The 14921-nt window shown below is 37.9% G+C and overlaps 1 protein-coding gene across 2 annotated transcripts in view; it reads right to left on the reverse strand.

The window, feature by feature from the left end:
* DPP10 (dipeptidyl peptidase like 10) overlaps positions 1 to 14921 on the reverse strand; it is a 480022-nt gene that overhangs the window by 196774 nt on the left and 268327 nt on the right. For both annotated transcript variants that reach the window (XM_064661527.1, XM_064661526.1), the window contains exon 3: positions 9820 to 9915. In XM_064661527.1, the coding sequence (XP_064517597.1) occupies positions 9820 to 9915 (96 nt within the window). The remainder of the gene's footprint in view (positions 1 to 9819; positions 9916 to 14921) is intronic.

The following is a 14921-nucleotide window of genomic DNA, read 5'->3' on the forward strand; positions in this document are numbered from 1 at the left end:
ACACCTTATAGAACAGCACACAGCCTGTGTAAATGTTTTCTAAGTATATTGATGTCTTTGTTAAATTATTAATGCTTTGGGTTGTGGAATAAGTCAAAAATTAGTAGGCACACAAATTTGAAGAAAGATTGCAATGATCAGCTGTGTTTTTGGCTAATGGTGGCAAAAATTAGTTTGATCTCCCACTATTTGGAATACCTGATTTCATTTTTTCCTGACTTGCATACCAACTTTGGGATTTTGTCCCATACTCAAAGATTTCAACTAGCATGGAACCAGCTTCATCTCAACGAATACAGCTAGAAATTGTTACAAGCAGTAAAGACTCTTCAGGAAAATAAATTTAGGGTACTCTGTGAAAGAAGTATTACATTCCTAGTGAAAACAAAACAAAACAAAACAAAACAAAACAAAACAAACAAACAAAAACACAAAACCAAAACAAAAAACCAAAACAAAACAAAATATCAGAAAACAAATGGTCAGGAAAGAAGCTTTTGCAATCAATAATGGTAATGCACAAGCAAAGACAACAGCTACAAGACACTGCAGAGGTCACAACTAATACATGATGTTGTATCTGTGTACAAGGAATATTGGTGAAGGAAGGGAGATTTCCAAAGAGGTGTGCTAAGAAGTCATTTACAAAATACAATGGTGACACGAGTTAATGGCCTTGAATACACAGCACTATTTAATGCTTGTTAACAATCATTAACACTGGCACCAGTATCGATGCAGCAACAGGGATTAACATAGTTGATCTGAGCAGAAATTACCCAAGATCTACTTCTAAGCAAGCAACAAATGTGGCAGCTTAGAGACATCAATAATATGAGAGCAGAAAGAAGGATAATGCATGCAACAGATCCTAACAGTGTGGTTGAGCAAGGAAGATCATTTAAAACAGCCACTAAGTAAGATCATTTAAAACCTAGACTGCACAGTCTAGGGGGGGAAATTACAGAGGGGAAAACTCTATTGTGGCACAACTGGTGGAACAAAGAATTTTAGTGATCAGGACAAGACAACCTCCTGAGCAATAGGCCATACAAATGCTCATCCTTAGGGGGGAGAATCAGAGGATGAAAGGAACACTAATCCTCTGGCCTTCTGCCTACAGGGAAGAGCTCTGCTGCCACCCCAGTGAGCATCCCACAGCTGCAGAGCCACCACATCTAAACATGTGAGATCCACTCACAAGGGCAACTCTCTGAAGTTGAAGCACAAAAGCATTTCTGCTTTTTGGAAAAAAAATTAATATTTACATTGTGATAATGATTATTGATAAAAAGGCCACATTTTTTTCTGACAAATCCCTAAAGAAATGACATTAAATCTCCACTTCCATATAGAAAAGAGTACAGGATTTTCCCCATCCTGGTTTTTAAGGGTGCATGTTACATTCACACTCAGCTGCAACCCAAATTATTTAATTCTTTCTTACTTGCAAGCCTATGTACAGTACTGCATAAAATAATTTGTTTCAGTTTCTATTTATATAACTCTCTTTATTCCTTTTATTTTACATGTATTCCTCACGTGCCATATTTAACAATAAATTTATTTTCTATCGAGCAATACAGAGAAAACCGAACCAAGGAACTACTACATCTGAACTTAAAATAAATTAAAAATTTCCACGACCAAAACAAACCACCCCCCAAAACTCAAACAAACAAGAAAATCAAAATTCTTCCTAAAGTAAGATTGGCCATTGCTTCATTGTCCCCCATGAAGGGATATCACAAGGCACATTGCACCTGGAACAAGGGTGGTACCTCCACAACCTTTGCCTGAATGACCAATTACCCATCTACAACTAGCTCATAGGGAAGCATTCAGCATCAGCACAAATACAGCTCCAAACTCCTCCATTCAATTCCTTAATGAGAGAATTTAATCAATCAATCCATTTCACAACAGTATTGTTTAAATTCTTTTGCTTAAAAAGTTATTTTAACAAATCAGTGGAACAGTATCAATCAAAACTTTTATTCCCCTTTTTAACAGTCTCTGAGAGAATAATCACCCAGCCTGGAGATGCTCTATGTATCTTTTCAAATTTTCTGGGACTTTACCAAAATGCTCTCTTCAGACTTGGCAATAACTGGACGTGTACTTCACGCCACTTCCTGGAGTTTTAGGAAAGAAGAGTTTTAGCTGAAAGCCTCCAAAGACTGGAGTGCTATCTAGGATTTTTTTTACTTGCTCTTCTACATGCTGCTTTTCCATGCACGAGGAGTCAAAGTCCAACCAGTCTCTGCTACTTTTCAAGAATATACTCTTCACATGGAACCACAGGCAACAAAACAACTCCCTGGCCTGACTTCCAGCTTCAGGCTCTGCATAGACAGATTCAGATAAATAATGAAAGCTCTATGGAGAGCTGGCAAGAGCATCACTGTACATACCTCTCTTCACTTCTGCCCAAGTCCCTGACAGAGCACTGATGCATCATATCACAGCAAATATCTGAGTACCAAACACAGCCCCTGTTACACCAAAAATGCACTTGTACACAATCTCTGAATTCCAGCCTGGTCACATCAGACTCTCATTTCATTTAAGGGACAGGGAAAAAAAAATATACGACTGTACTCTTAATATCCATCATGAATTACCAGTCATACCAATATATATAGATATGTAATCCTAATAGAGGTATTTATCTGTTTATTGATTCAAACTCAGAAACAAATTTCTGGAGCAGAATCTGTCTTGTTTTATTGCTCAGTGAGGGACTGATTTCTTGCACTTTATCCATATTCTCTGAAAACATCACAACACTCTCAGCTCTGCAAAATAAAGTCCATATTTGTCTCATGTACAGAAAAAGCTTCCTTTAAGAAGTGCCAAACATTTTAAACTGTAGTTTCCTGCACAAAGTTGGCACATGTGGTACTGTGGAATCTGTGTGTTGTGCTTCCCAAACCACTTCCATTTTTATCATCCACAATTTTAAAGCAATTTCAACCATCTTCATGCCAGGTTTCCCAAAAACATTTTTTATTTGATTTTTCAGGACTGACAAGAGGCAACAGAGACTCAAGGAAAGCACCAGCTCAAGCAAAGGCCACTGTGTACACATTTCACTCCCCAGGTGATAAAAGCAGTGTAGAGCACAGGAAAGGTGCCGGGGACAACCACAAATAAAACTATGGGAAGCCACTCTCTCAATTGCTCTTTAAGGAAACCAAACATGTTATGAAAAGCAATAATACTTCTTCAGCCAGGTAATATCTTTCCATGCTAACTGTAATACACAGTCTACAAAATATTACAGTGAAGTGAGTGCTCAACGTAAAGCAAAAGTGGTTTAATATTATAATTTCTCTTTTTTTATTATTTGTCAAAAAGAGAGACCCTATTAAACACAGTAAATGTTTGCAAAATAAATGTGAAGGGAGGAGAGTGATTTCCTCCCTATACCAGTCCCATGGTTTTCCTGATGCTCAAAAGGGGAACAAACCATCACCTATTCTCTTTTTTCCTCACTGATAAAACCAATGAATGAAAATAAATAAAGATGCTCACATCATAACAAGTAAATATTACTCAGCAAATAAAAGCTTCTGCTGAGGCTAACACAGGAAATCTGGAAACAATATTGAAAAAAAAAAATTTAAAGTAAATAAAGTAAATACAAGGCTTTAAGTTAAAATAAACCCAGACATCTATTGCCTTTATACTGTTCTGAAGGCATTGTGAAAATATTTCTGTCTTGAGATGGAGTGGTTCATTATCATATCCAAAGAAATACATTAAACTGTAAAAGGGGGAAGAAAAAAAAGTGTTGAAGAGTCTTTTCCTTGAAAATATATGTGCATGAAAAATTATTTGCTTTCAAAATTAAGTTTAAACAAGGTATACCTGCTGAGATTTCTGGCACAACCTAGGATTTTATGCTGGACAAACTGATAAACCTTATTCTAAAACCAGGGTTTTGCAACAAATGGAAGAGGTACAAACATATGTTTCCTCCAGAAATCTCTCATCAAAATGCTGTGTTCATTCAGCCTGATTAGTTAAAGAAAGGGACTGTGTTTGCCAGGATGACACCAAGGGACAAACCCGCCCCAAACTATTTTGTCATTTTCTGTATCTTCTGGAGCAGGGGATGTGAGCACCAGCTGCCTCCCTGCGCCTGCAAGAGAGAAGGGACAAGGATGATAGGTGGAGAAAATGCAGTTTCTGCAGGAGTCTGGAAACCCTTCTTGAAACACAAGTTGCCACCTCATCCAGTCTGGGTCCCTTCCCTTCCCACAAAGTCTTCCCTGCCCTACTACTTCTGACTCCCCATGACTTCCTTATTTTCTCTTTTCCTCCCAGAGACAGAGAGGGCTGCTGCTGCTTGTTAGATGAGTCTGTTTTGAATACACTGGGTGGTCCTACAGGAGGAGGGAAGCCCTGCTATCATCTCTAACCCTCTCAAAGATCACTCTCTTCCCTGAAGCGACACTGCAAGCCCTTCCCTCTATGCTGGCACCTGCCCACTTCTCAGTCCCCTCCAAAATACATGCTCTTGCACCAGCAGGACTGTACTTCCCCAGAACAAAGTTGTGGTGCTGCCCAGCCATGCACGTTACCCTATGCTCTTCCCAGGACACAGTGTTAAAAGGGTTACTGAATAAAGGAACAGAGAGCTGCTCCAGAGGCAAGAAAGACAGAAAGAGAGAAATACTTATTTTATTATCTCACAATTTCAGCAAAGCACCTTACAGAAGTTTTACCCTAAGCACATACCAAAAACCCTCACGGCTCCATAAAGCACATATGCATGTGCTCAGGTGATTTATTGAGCTTTAGCATGAGACAGGATTCCAGGGCACAGCCTGCTGCAGGCCATCATTCAGACTTCAGGTCTTTCTCCAACACTTCTTGTTTAGATATATGAAAAATATCATTCTGCTGAGTATATACCCATCTGATAAAATGCAAGCAGGGAGCCAATGCACTCCACCATTTACAGAAGAGGTTGGTAGATATTATCTAAACAGAAAAAAATGCAATCAACTCCCATATTCACAGAAGGAATAAAGGCAAATATGCTGAATTTTGTTGTCATTAACAGCTACAGTCCCTGACAACAAGAGATGCAAGTACACCATCAAAGGTCTAGGGATTAGACTGCAAACCTTTTGAGCATTTGTCACAGGGCAGCATACATATATCTAAGTTAACAGAAAAGAAGAAAATATCTTGTAAAAATGCTTCAGTGTGGTTCGAAGATCCAGCTGGAGACTGATGATACTGGCAGACAAGCAATAATTCATATATTGGTTTATGAACAACTAACAGAGCGATGGTACTGTTGACATCACTGATACAGCTAATTTAGAACTAGGCCCTGATACAGAATCACAGAATCTGCCAAGTTGGAAGGGACCCACAAGGATCATCGAGTCCACCTCCTGGTCTTGCACAGGACTGTCCCCAAGCATCACACCATGTGCCCAAGAGTATTGCCCCAACGTTTCTTGATCTCTGTCAGCCTTGGTGCTGTGCTCACTGCCCTGGAGAGCCAGTTCCAGCACCAACCCACTGGGGGAAGAACCTCTTTCTAATATCCAACCTACACCTCCCCTGACACAACTTTAGGCCATTCCCTCGGGTTCTGTCACTGGTCACCACAGAGAAGAGATCAGTGCCTGCCACTCCTCTTCCCCTCGTGAGGAATTTGTAACAGCAATGAGGTCTTCCCTCAGTCTCCTCTTCTCCAGACTGAAGAGACAAAGTGACCTCAGATGCTCCTCATACAGCTTCCCCTCAAGGCCCTTCATCACCCTCATTGCCCTCCTTTGGTTGCTCTCTAATAGCTCCTTATCTTTCTTATACTGTGGTGCCCAAAACTGCACAAAATATTCCAGGTGAGGCCACCCCAGTGCAGAGCAGATCAGGACAATCCCCTCCCTCGACCAGCTGGCAATGCCGTGCCTGATGCCCCCCAGGACACAGTTGGCCCTCCTGGTTGCCAGGGCACTGCTGACTCATATTCAACTTGCCCTCAACCAGGACCCCCAGGTTCCTTTCCTGGCACTGCTTTCCAGCATCTCACTCCTCAGTCTGTCCGTACATCCAGGGTTGCCTCATCACAGGTGCAGAAACTGGCACATCCCATTGTTGAACTTCACGTGGTTGGTGATTGCCCAGTGCTCTAATTTGTCAAGGTCTCTCTTCAGGGTCTCCCTGGCTTCGAGGGAGTCAAAAGCTCCTCCCAGTTTTGTGTCAACTGAAAACTTACTCAGTATCCCCTCTAGTCCTGCATCCTGCCATTAGTAGTTCTGTACTAGCACTCGGGAGAAATGTTCCCCAAGCACACTGTGGCCATGAAATGAGATGCTAAAAAGCAACCTGAAGCAAAGACTGGTCCCTGTGGCAATCAATTAGACTCCAAGACAGAAGCAATATGAGGTACACTAAGTCTCTCAAAAAGTTTTTTGGCGAGGGAAAGCAAAGGGGAAGTTTAGCTGCAGTGTTTTCTTGAATTTAATTCTTCTGGATATTTTAAACTATGTTGCAGTTTTGTGCTTAAACTTAAGTAAACCAAGCCTCTTTGCCATCTAACGTGAAGCTCTTATCTACAGCAATGAGTTGTCAGGTTCAAGTACTTTCATTATTCACTGGCAGCATTTTAAATTCTCACTTCCTATTAGAAAACCTGAAGAACAATAATGCTAAAGGAAGATGTACTCTCATTTAACATCTTCAAAACTATGCAAAGCAACTGGAAAGCTTCCTGAAATCAAACACTCTTCCAGCTAACATGGGTTGGACTGAATGATGGTTATGTATACACACCACCATGTCCTTTTAAATACAGTTGAAGTGATCAAATTTATAATTGAAAAAGTTTAGTAAACTACTAAGTTATCTTCAAGAAAAATAGTAGCCATCGCCCATATTATCTCTTTCCTTCGTTAATTCTTACAAAGAGAAAAATCCAAGTCAGGTTTGAAAAAAAAAAGTCTTTGAAATAAACCCAAAAAAAGGAGAAGAAAAGGAGAAAAAAAAGGAAGCAAGGAAGAAATCTGAATGATATGTGCACATGTACACCTTCATATTATATAGAATGTGAATACATTTTGTCCCTTTTAAAATTAGTTCACAATGTTTCTTTTATTTTCTTTGGCAACAGCTGATTATTTTAGATAAAGACCAACATTTCCTCTCCAGCTTTAAACATTTGCATAATTATTAACTTTGGTGGGAAGCACATAAAATTGTGGACTCAGTTTCAAGCATAAAAATGAAATGAACTGTAAAAACTTCTGCATGTACGAGTTTTTTCTTATTAAAGAGTAGTCTAGAAATAACTTCATGGGGATGGATTTGTAGTAAAGGAGCAGGAAGTAGAAAGAAGAAATAACATGCTTGGAAGATAAAGCCAGAGAAATTCAAAGATCAGTATATAAAGTTTCATTAAAGAGCAGCAGCTAAATACCAGGCCTTACCTAAGAACATCCAGCACTTGAAATCCTTAAAACTTGCTTTTCATTTTTTGATGAAACACACTCTAGACCCTGAAGAAGCTGCTTACAGTAGCAGCACTTTTTCAGTCTCTATTCCTGTCTCTTCCCAGGAGGTGAAGATGATAAAAATTTCAGATAGATGCAAATTATCCTATTTCAAGAGGAGTAAAAAGTAGTAGTAAGTAGCTATTTATTTTCTGCTAAAATCATCCTGTGCAGAGTTCACTTACCCAGCCAATATCCAAAGAAAGTGCCAAATGCTCCCCTTCAGCTCCACAGTAATGAATCTGAATATTAAGTTATATATTTCATTCTCCATGCATATATTGCCATCACTGCAAGGCCACCATGCCAGGAAAGAAAATAGAATCTTATCCTAAGTCTTAAAAATAAAACTAGAAGGAGGAAGCAGAAATGTTGCTTTGCAAGACTATTCCTTGTTTTGTTTATTATCCAAGATATTGATTTCATTAACCATACTGAATCCTTTCAAAAAAAAAAAAAAAACAAAAAAAAACCCACAAAACCAAAAACAAACAAACAAACAAAAAAAAAAAAAAGAAAGAAAAAAATCATAGTTTTTTCTGTGTTTATCAGAAACACTAAACATTTAATAAATCCTTAATTATCCCCACTTTTTCTTTAATTCTTATACACACACATACTCTAATAATCCAAATATTAATTCTTTCCCTTTTTTGCACTATTGTACTTCATTGTTTCTTTGGCAAATAAACACAGCAAAATACCTAACTGCAAGCTTAGAAGTTGTCATAGTGACTCAGTAAACCACCACTGAAGAAAGATTGGATATTAGTACAGCTGTACTGTTAATAACACACAGGGCCTTTCTTTATTAAATAGTATTTCTAATATTATTTTGAAGTGATGGAAAAGTTCATAGCTGTACAATCTCACACCTTTTAGACTAGATTGCTTACGACCTCCATTTTTTGCATGATACTAATAAAATTATATTCCACTGTATGAGTTTCTTAAGATAGATTTTGAAGTCAAGAAAAAAAACCTGCATCCAAGGAAGGGTTAAGCATCAAATTCTACATTTCTTTTTACCACATCCAGAAAACTCATGAAAGAAGCTTTTATCTTACCACAGGCTGTAGAACAGAGTTAAAAAAATACAATAAACTACATGTTTTATAGCATCAACAATATTTAATATAACTCCATCCATAACCTTTTAGTTTTATTGTCCTGGAATTTGAAATTAGTATACATGCATAGAGTTTTATGCACATGTTATGAACAAATACTAGTGTTCTTAGGAGAGTAATCTCATGGAGGTTTTGGGTAACAAGAGTAATGGATAGAACTGGCATAAGGATCTTCTTCCAACTGTATTTTCACTGGAGTAACTGAGGGAAGAGAGCGGCAGAAAACTAAACTGAACATCCTCTCTCCTATCTCTTAACTACTGGATAACAAATAATATCAGAGCAGGCCCTGGAAAAAAAAGGATTGACCATAAAGATCAGTTCTAGTTATAGGTGAATGCCAAAGTCGATTAATATATTTGAAGAATTATTTCCCATGTAAAGTTATTCTGAATTTACATATAAAGTCACCAGATTTCCACACTCCTGCCTTCCACAGAGCACTCCTTAACAATACTCTCTTTTGCACAAAGCCTATTGTCATTCCTTTGATTATAACACCTGGAGTAAGTAATACAAAGACCCAACTATAATGACACAAATCAGATGGTTGTTATTGTGTTACTTGTACATTTCTTTTAAACAGAAAGAATTTGAACAACCCACATGATCAAGAGCAATGGAGGTCAATGAGTTGAAAAAAAAAGTTTGAATTTGTTTACTTTTTTACATTAAAACTCCTTAATTTGGGGGGAATCTGCATACCATTTATAAATAATTTAATAAATTAGAACACTACATGCAATTCGTAGACATCAGAAAATTACTATGAGCTGTACAAGTATATTGAAATATTCAAGAATCTATTCTAGACATGAAGAGAACAGGCTCTCAGATCCAAAAGTTCAGATATTAATAGATTTTATCTTCTTGTGAATACATAAACAAGATCCAATTCTTAAAAAATTCTTCATCACTGCTTCCAACTGAGTCAGGAGCATAAACAGATAATTTCAGTGAGTTTCTACTAGACAGAGCTTTAAAATTAGAAAGCCACTTCAAAAATTAATGAAACAGACATGATTCAGAACTAAAAGGAAAACTGGGACACCAGCCAACTTCAAGAGAGTTTGAAATTTTAACAGATTCTTTCTCAGTGTCTGGATAACAATAACAGTCAATACTTGAAATTATTACCTACGTTCAAATTACGTGAGAGTTTATACACTTACCGTTAATCCATTTGGCTTCTGGATTATGAACTATGAAGTCTTTTCTGAAGAGATCTTCCAAGGACAACCTGGTTTCTGATGAATTTGCGAGTTCATCTAAAGCAAACATAACATCATTTTAGATAGTTATTAAAAATTATACATTGTGTTGTTTGCAAAACACTGCAATTATAGAACAAGTAGTCCTGTCAAAATCGATAACGATACTGTGCTTTTTATTTTTTCCCCTCACAACAAGAAAAAGTATCATTTTTCTTCAGTAAAGCTTCAGAAAACAAAGCATTGGTACCTTTTGGACAGGACAACCACAGAATGTAGTGCTTGGCTATTTATTATATGGGGATGGTAGTGGCAAAGCTCTTTCTTACCACAGACCCCCAGTGCAAGTGAAGTCTGATTACAAACCAATACAAAAATTTCCTGAGAATTAAAGGATGTTGGACATATCGATCACCTTATACTGACAGAAACTAAGTAAAAAACTCCTGTAAGTAAATTTGGAACCAGTTTCACCTGTTCTACAAATTAAAATGAAAAAAAAATTCCACATGCACATTTTATAGCCTGGGCTTGCCAGTGACAAGAACAGTATAACATTTGGCTAACAGCCTTGTGTTTTTCCCAAACATGACAGAACCCAGGAATATCGTGCTTCTGAACATTAGCCAACACTGACTTTCAAAAACAAAAATAAATTGCCTGCATCTAAAACCATCCCCATGCTTAAGGAAAAAAAAAGCTCTGCTAAATTCTGCTTTCCTTGTGCTGTAGACCAAATAAATAAGTAGCAAAGATTCAATAGTGAACTGTCACAATAACATGTGAAATCAGAAATACTAATAAAGCAAAAAGTGTTAGTGCCAAAACACAAAACCACAAAGTTTCCATGAATAATCACATAATGAAGAGCAGCTATGCACTTCACCTGACTTCTTCAGGCTATTTAGGACAGCAGCTGCCAAAAGCTGTTCCATTTGTTGCCTGTGCCCTAGCAAAAATATGCACTTATGAACTTCCTACACAACCAACCAGTTAAATGCCCAGGCTGTTTTTTTAATAATTTTATCGTTATTGGGCAAGTTACCATAAATTACTGCAGTTATTTCTCCACTCTGTGAGCTTTTCCCTTGCATCCTTCCTTCCATTCACCTTCTCTGTGTGAGGAACTTTTTGTTAGTCAGATTTTGTCGTTCCTGATATTAAGCAGTTCTCTGATGGGAGACCCATAGAAAAAGAGTATCTAGAATCACAGCAGTCAAGCAGCAATCTTGTTATCTTTCTGTCAACCCAATATGTTACCAGCACTTCTTTAACAAAGAAATGTCCTTTGTAAAGGTCATATCCTGAAAAACATTTTGGATGAAAACATGATCCTTCACAGAGAACAAAGTCAATCATTGTTTCATTATTGGTCTTTATTCAGCCAAATTTCTCAATTAGAAGCTCAGCTGAAAGCTTACTGGAATCAACAGCAATAAGATATTTTTGCCTTTAAACATCAGTACTGCCTGCTGAAGCCACTTTAGCTGGTATTAATAAGGTGCATCCTTCCTGTATTGAAGAGAAACTGCTTTTTAATGCACATCATAAATTTACAATAGACACAAGCCACCACAGCTGCTCATGCCACGGCACTGCTGCATTTTCATGGTCCCAGATCGCAGCAGGGACTCTGTAAACACCATAATCAACTCTTCTTGCACTTGGTGTCTTATAAGGCTAAGCATGCAGAGTAGTTCAAATCCTCCCTCATAAGACAAATATTGTAATCCTTAAATAAGCTTTTTGCCCTCTTCCTACCTTCCAAGGATCAAAATACCCTGTTCGGGTTTTTTTATTATATTCTACAAGTCCAGCATGGGACATAATATTCCACCCGCAGTCTTACTAGAGCTTTACAGCAGAGTAACATTATCTCTCTTGATTTATACCTAATCCCTCTGTTTACACATCATGGGACTTGTTAGCTCTTGCTCCTGCCACACACCGAGTTTTTATCTTCAAAGTAAGCACATGTTGTTATATATGTTTTGCTCAGCTCTACAAATACATTCCATGTCCTCAAAAAACTACTTCTAACTTAACAGCATCAAATATTGGGCTCTTCATATGCCCATTTTCCCCTTTCTCCATAACCTTGCTGACTGCCTACCCACAACAAGCTGTTTTCTATCACCTATTTCGATGCAACACACTCTGATCCTGATGCTGTTTATGATTCTAAATGAATTTCCCTTCTAACCTTTCCTGAGTCTGTTCCTACCTATTGTGACCCCTTGTATCCTGCCAGTTTGTCAACTAGCAATCAAGCTGACACAAGCTGTTAGGTTGCCAAAAAATTGTCTTACCCAAGACAGAACTTTTTTTAACTGCTTTAATAAAAATCACTAAAACAATATATCAGCTGTGTACAGAAAGTCTGTCAGAGAAGAAAGGAACACCAGCTCTGCTCTCTGTACTCTGATTCACATGCCTGCCAAGAAAACATGATATAAATTGGATTTTAAAGTAAGTTTTTAAATTACTATTAGCATTTCTAAACTGGCATCTTTGTGAAACTTTACTTGGATGTTTGAAAAGTAACTCTTCTCCTAATGCTAAGTCTTTAAAATAGAGCCCTGTTTGAAATCCTTGACACTAACTTTCCACTCTATCAATATCTCAGAGGCTCAGTTTATCTATAGCATGATGAATTATACATCATATGAACCCTCAAAACACTATGCTGGGTTAAATTTTCTCGAGTACATACATTTAGTATGTACTTCACAATGTTTATACTCACAGGCAGGGGAGAACAGAAGGGGGATCATCCTCTATGTCAGTGACCAGCTGGAATGCACAGAGCTCCTCCTGGGCATGGATGAGTAGCCAACCCAGAACTTATGGGTCAGAATTAAAGAGAGGGCAAGGACATGTGACATTATAAAGGGAGTCTGCTACAGGCCTCCTGGCAAGGAAGACAAAGTGGATGAGACCCTCAAAAGACAAACAGGGGTGTCCTCACATGCACAAGCCCTGGTCTTCATGGGGGACTTCAACCACACCAGTATCTGTTGGGGGGGCAGCACAGCAGGGCATAACCAATCCAGGAGGTTCCTGGTTGATGGTAATTTCCTTCTCCAAGTGATATGGATACAGACCTGTTGGAGCAGGCCCAGAGGAGGCCACAAAGATGCTCAGAGGGCTGGAGCACCCATCCTATGAAAACAGGCTGAGAGTTGGAGTTGTTCAGCCTGGAGAAGAGAAGGCTCTTGGGACACCTCAGAGCACCTTCCAGTACCTAAAGGGGTTCCAAGAGAGCTGGAGAGGAACTTTGAACAAGGGCCTGGAGTGACAGGACAAGGGGGAATGGCTTTAAACTGAAAGAGGGCAGGCTTAGATTAGATATTAAGATGAAATTCTTCAATGTGAAGGTGTTGAGGCACTGGCACACGTTGCCCAGAGAAGCTGTGGATGCCCCATCCCTGGAAGTGTTCAAGGCCAGGTTTGATGGGGGTTTGAGCAACCTGGTCTAGGGGAAAGTGGCCCTGCCCATGGCAGGGGGTTCAAACAAGATGATCTTTAAGGTCCCTTTCAATCCAAACTATTCTTTGATTCTAGGATGTACTTGTGGGGTTTTTTTTAAAAGACTGCCTTTTACCACTTTGTATTTATTACACTACAAAATAGCCTACTATCTCTTTTTCATTTCTGTTGTAAATTTTATTGAATTATTCCTTGAAGGAGTTATATTTCCAGTGTTCTCACACAATTTGTCACAGATTTCTATTTCATTCTGAAATTATATATATATTTATGTATATAATGATACAGATTAAAGAAGATAAAAACAAAACCAAATATTAAAAACTAAAAGGCTACTTTTTAACTGTACATCCAACTAAATATAGTTCAATGACTGATGTGTATTAATTCCAAATGACAAACCTATTTGTGCTTACCAAACTAGAAGACTGCAAAAGTAGAAATTAATAGCCTTGTTACTTCTCATGAGTTTATAGGATATTATTTCTACAGGCTAAAAGTAGTCTACACATCTCATAAAATTTACCTTCTAACTTAGCAAATAAAACTAATAATTATGTTGTGCAGTATACCATTAACTGAAGCTCCCTATTGACTTTTCTGTGGAAAAAATGTTTTCATGCTAGAAATTAGGATAAAGGCTTCATGTTAAATGCCAGGGAAAAACACCACTACTAAACTGTATGCAAGCTAACAGGTATATTGAAAACTGGGAATTAAGATAGTTCATATTGTGTTTGCATGACAAAGGAAAAAAAACTTGCCTTAAAGTAGTCAAATATGAAAAGCTGACTTGCCAGTGTACAGTAGTTACAGGAAGTCTATACAGCATTGACCAGAAACCTGAATCTTCTGGCAATGATTCTCCATATCACAAAAAAAAATGTTTAGTTTGTTTTCTATTAATTTAGGAGTAATATGAGAGATGGTATCGAGGGGTCGATCCTAACCCTGTTCTAAACAGTTTTTCTCTTGTATATAGCCCAAATGGATTCTCTTCTCTTCTCAAAATCTTTCAAAAAGAGCATTTCCTGCCAATTTGGCTGGCCTAAATGTTCTCTAAAGGAATTTTTCTTTAAAGCTGTCCTTTTTTTTTTTCATCATGTGACAGCAAAGCAAACACTGAGTGTTCCCTGAGTCTGTGATTAGAGGTACATGCCAGTTTGCTCAACAGTAAGTACATCTATCAGCAGGCATGGTTTAAATGCCAATATCAAGGCATTTAAACTTAATTTTACTCCTTTACTCAGTAAAGGAGTCCTGAGTAAAGCATTTGAGTCTGCCACATCTTCAGAAATTGTAAGTTAACATGAAGGTAGAACTACTGTCAGTCCCTAAATGAAAACACAGCCTTAAGTGTTGTGGCAAAACACCTATACAAGGGTAGCAATGTCTGTACAACCCTTAGATCATTCTCAGGTGATTTTTCATATAAAAGCTTTTAAGTGCTAATCCTTCCAGTTGAGCATTTCTCACTTTTGAAATACAGATCAACAGTGATCAATCAGATAGGTCTTCACATAATTCCTGCAATAGGGAACATACTGTCATGATGTAAAGCGCAAAAAAAAAAA

Source organism: Pseudopipra pipra, chromosome 7 (genome assembly GCF_036250125.1).
Source record: "Pseudopipra pipra isolate bDixPip1 chromosome 7, bDixPip1.hap1, whole genome shotgun sequence".
NCBI lineage: Eukaryota > Metazoa > Chordata > Aves > Passeriformes > Pipridae > Pseudopipra > Pseudopipra pipra.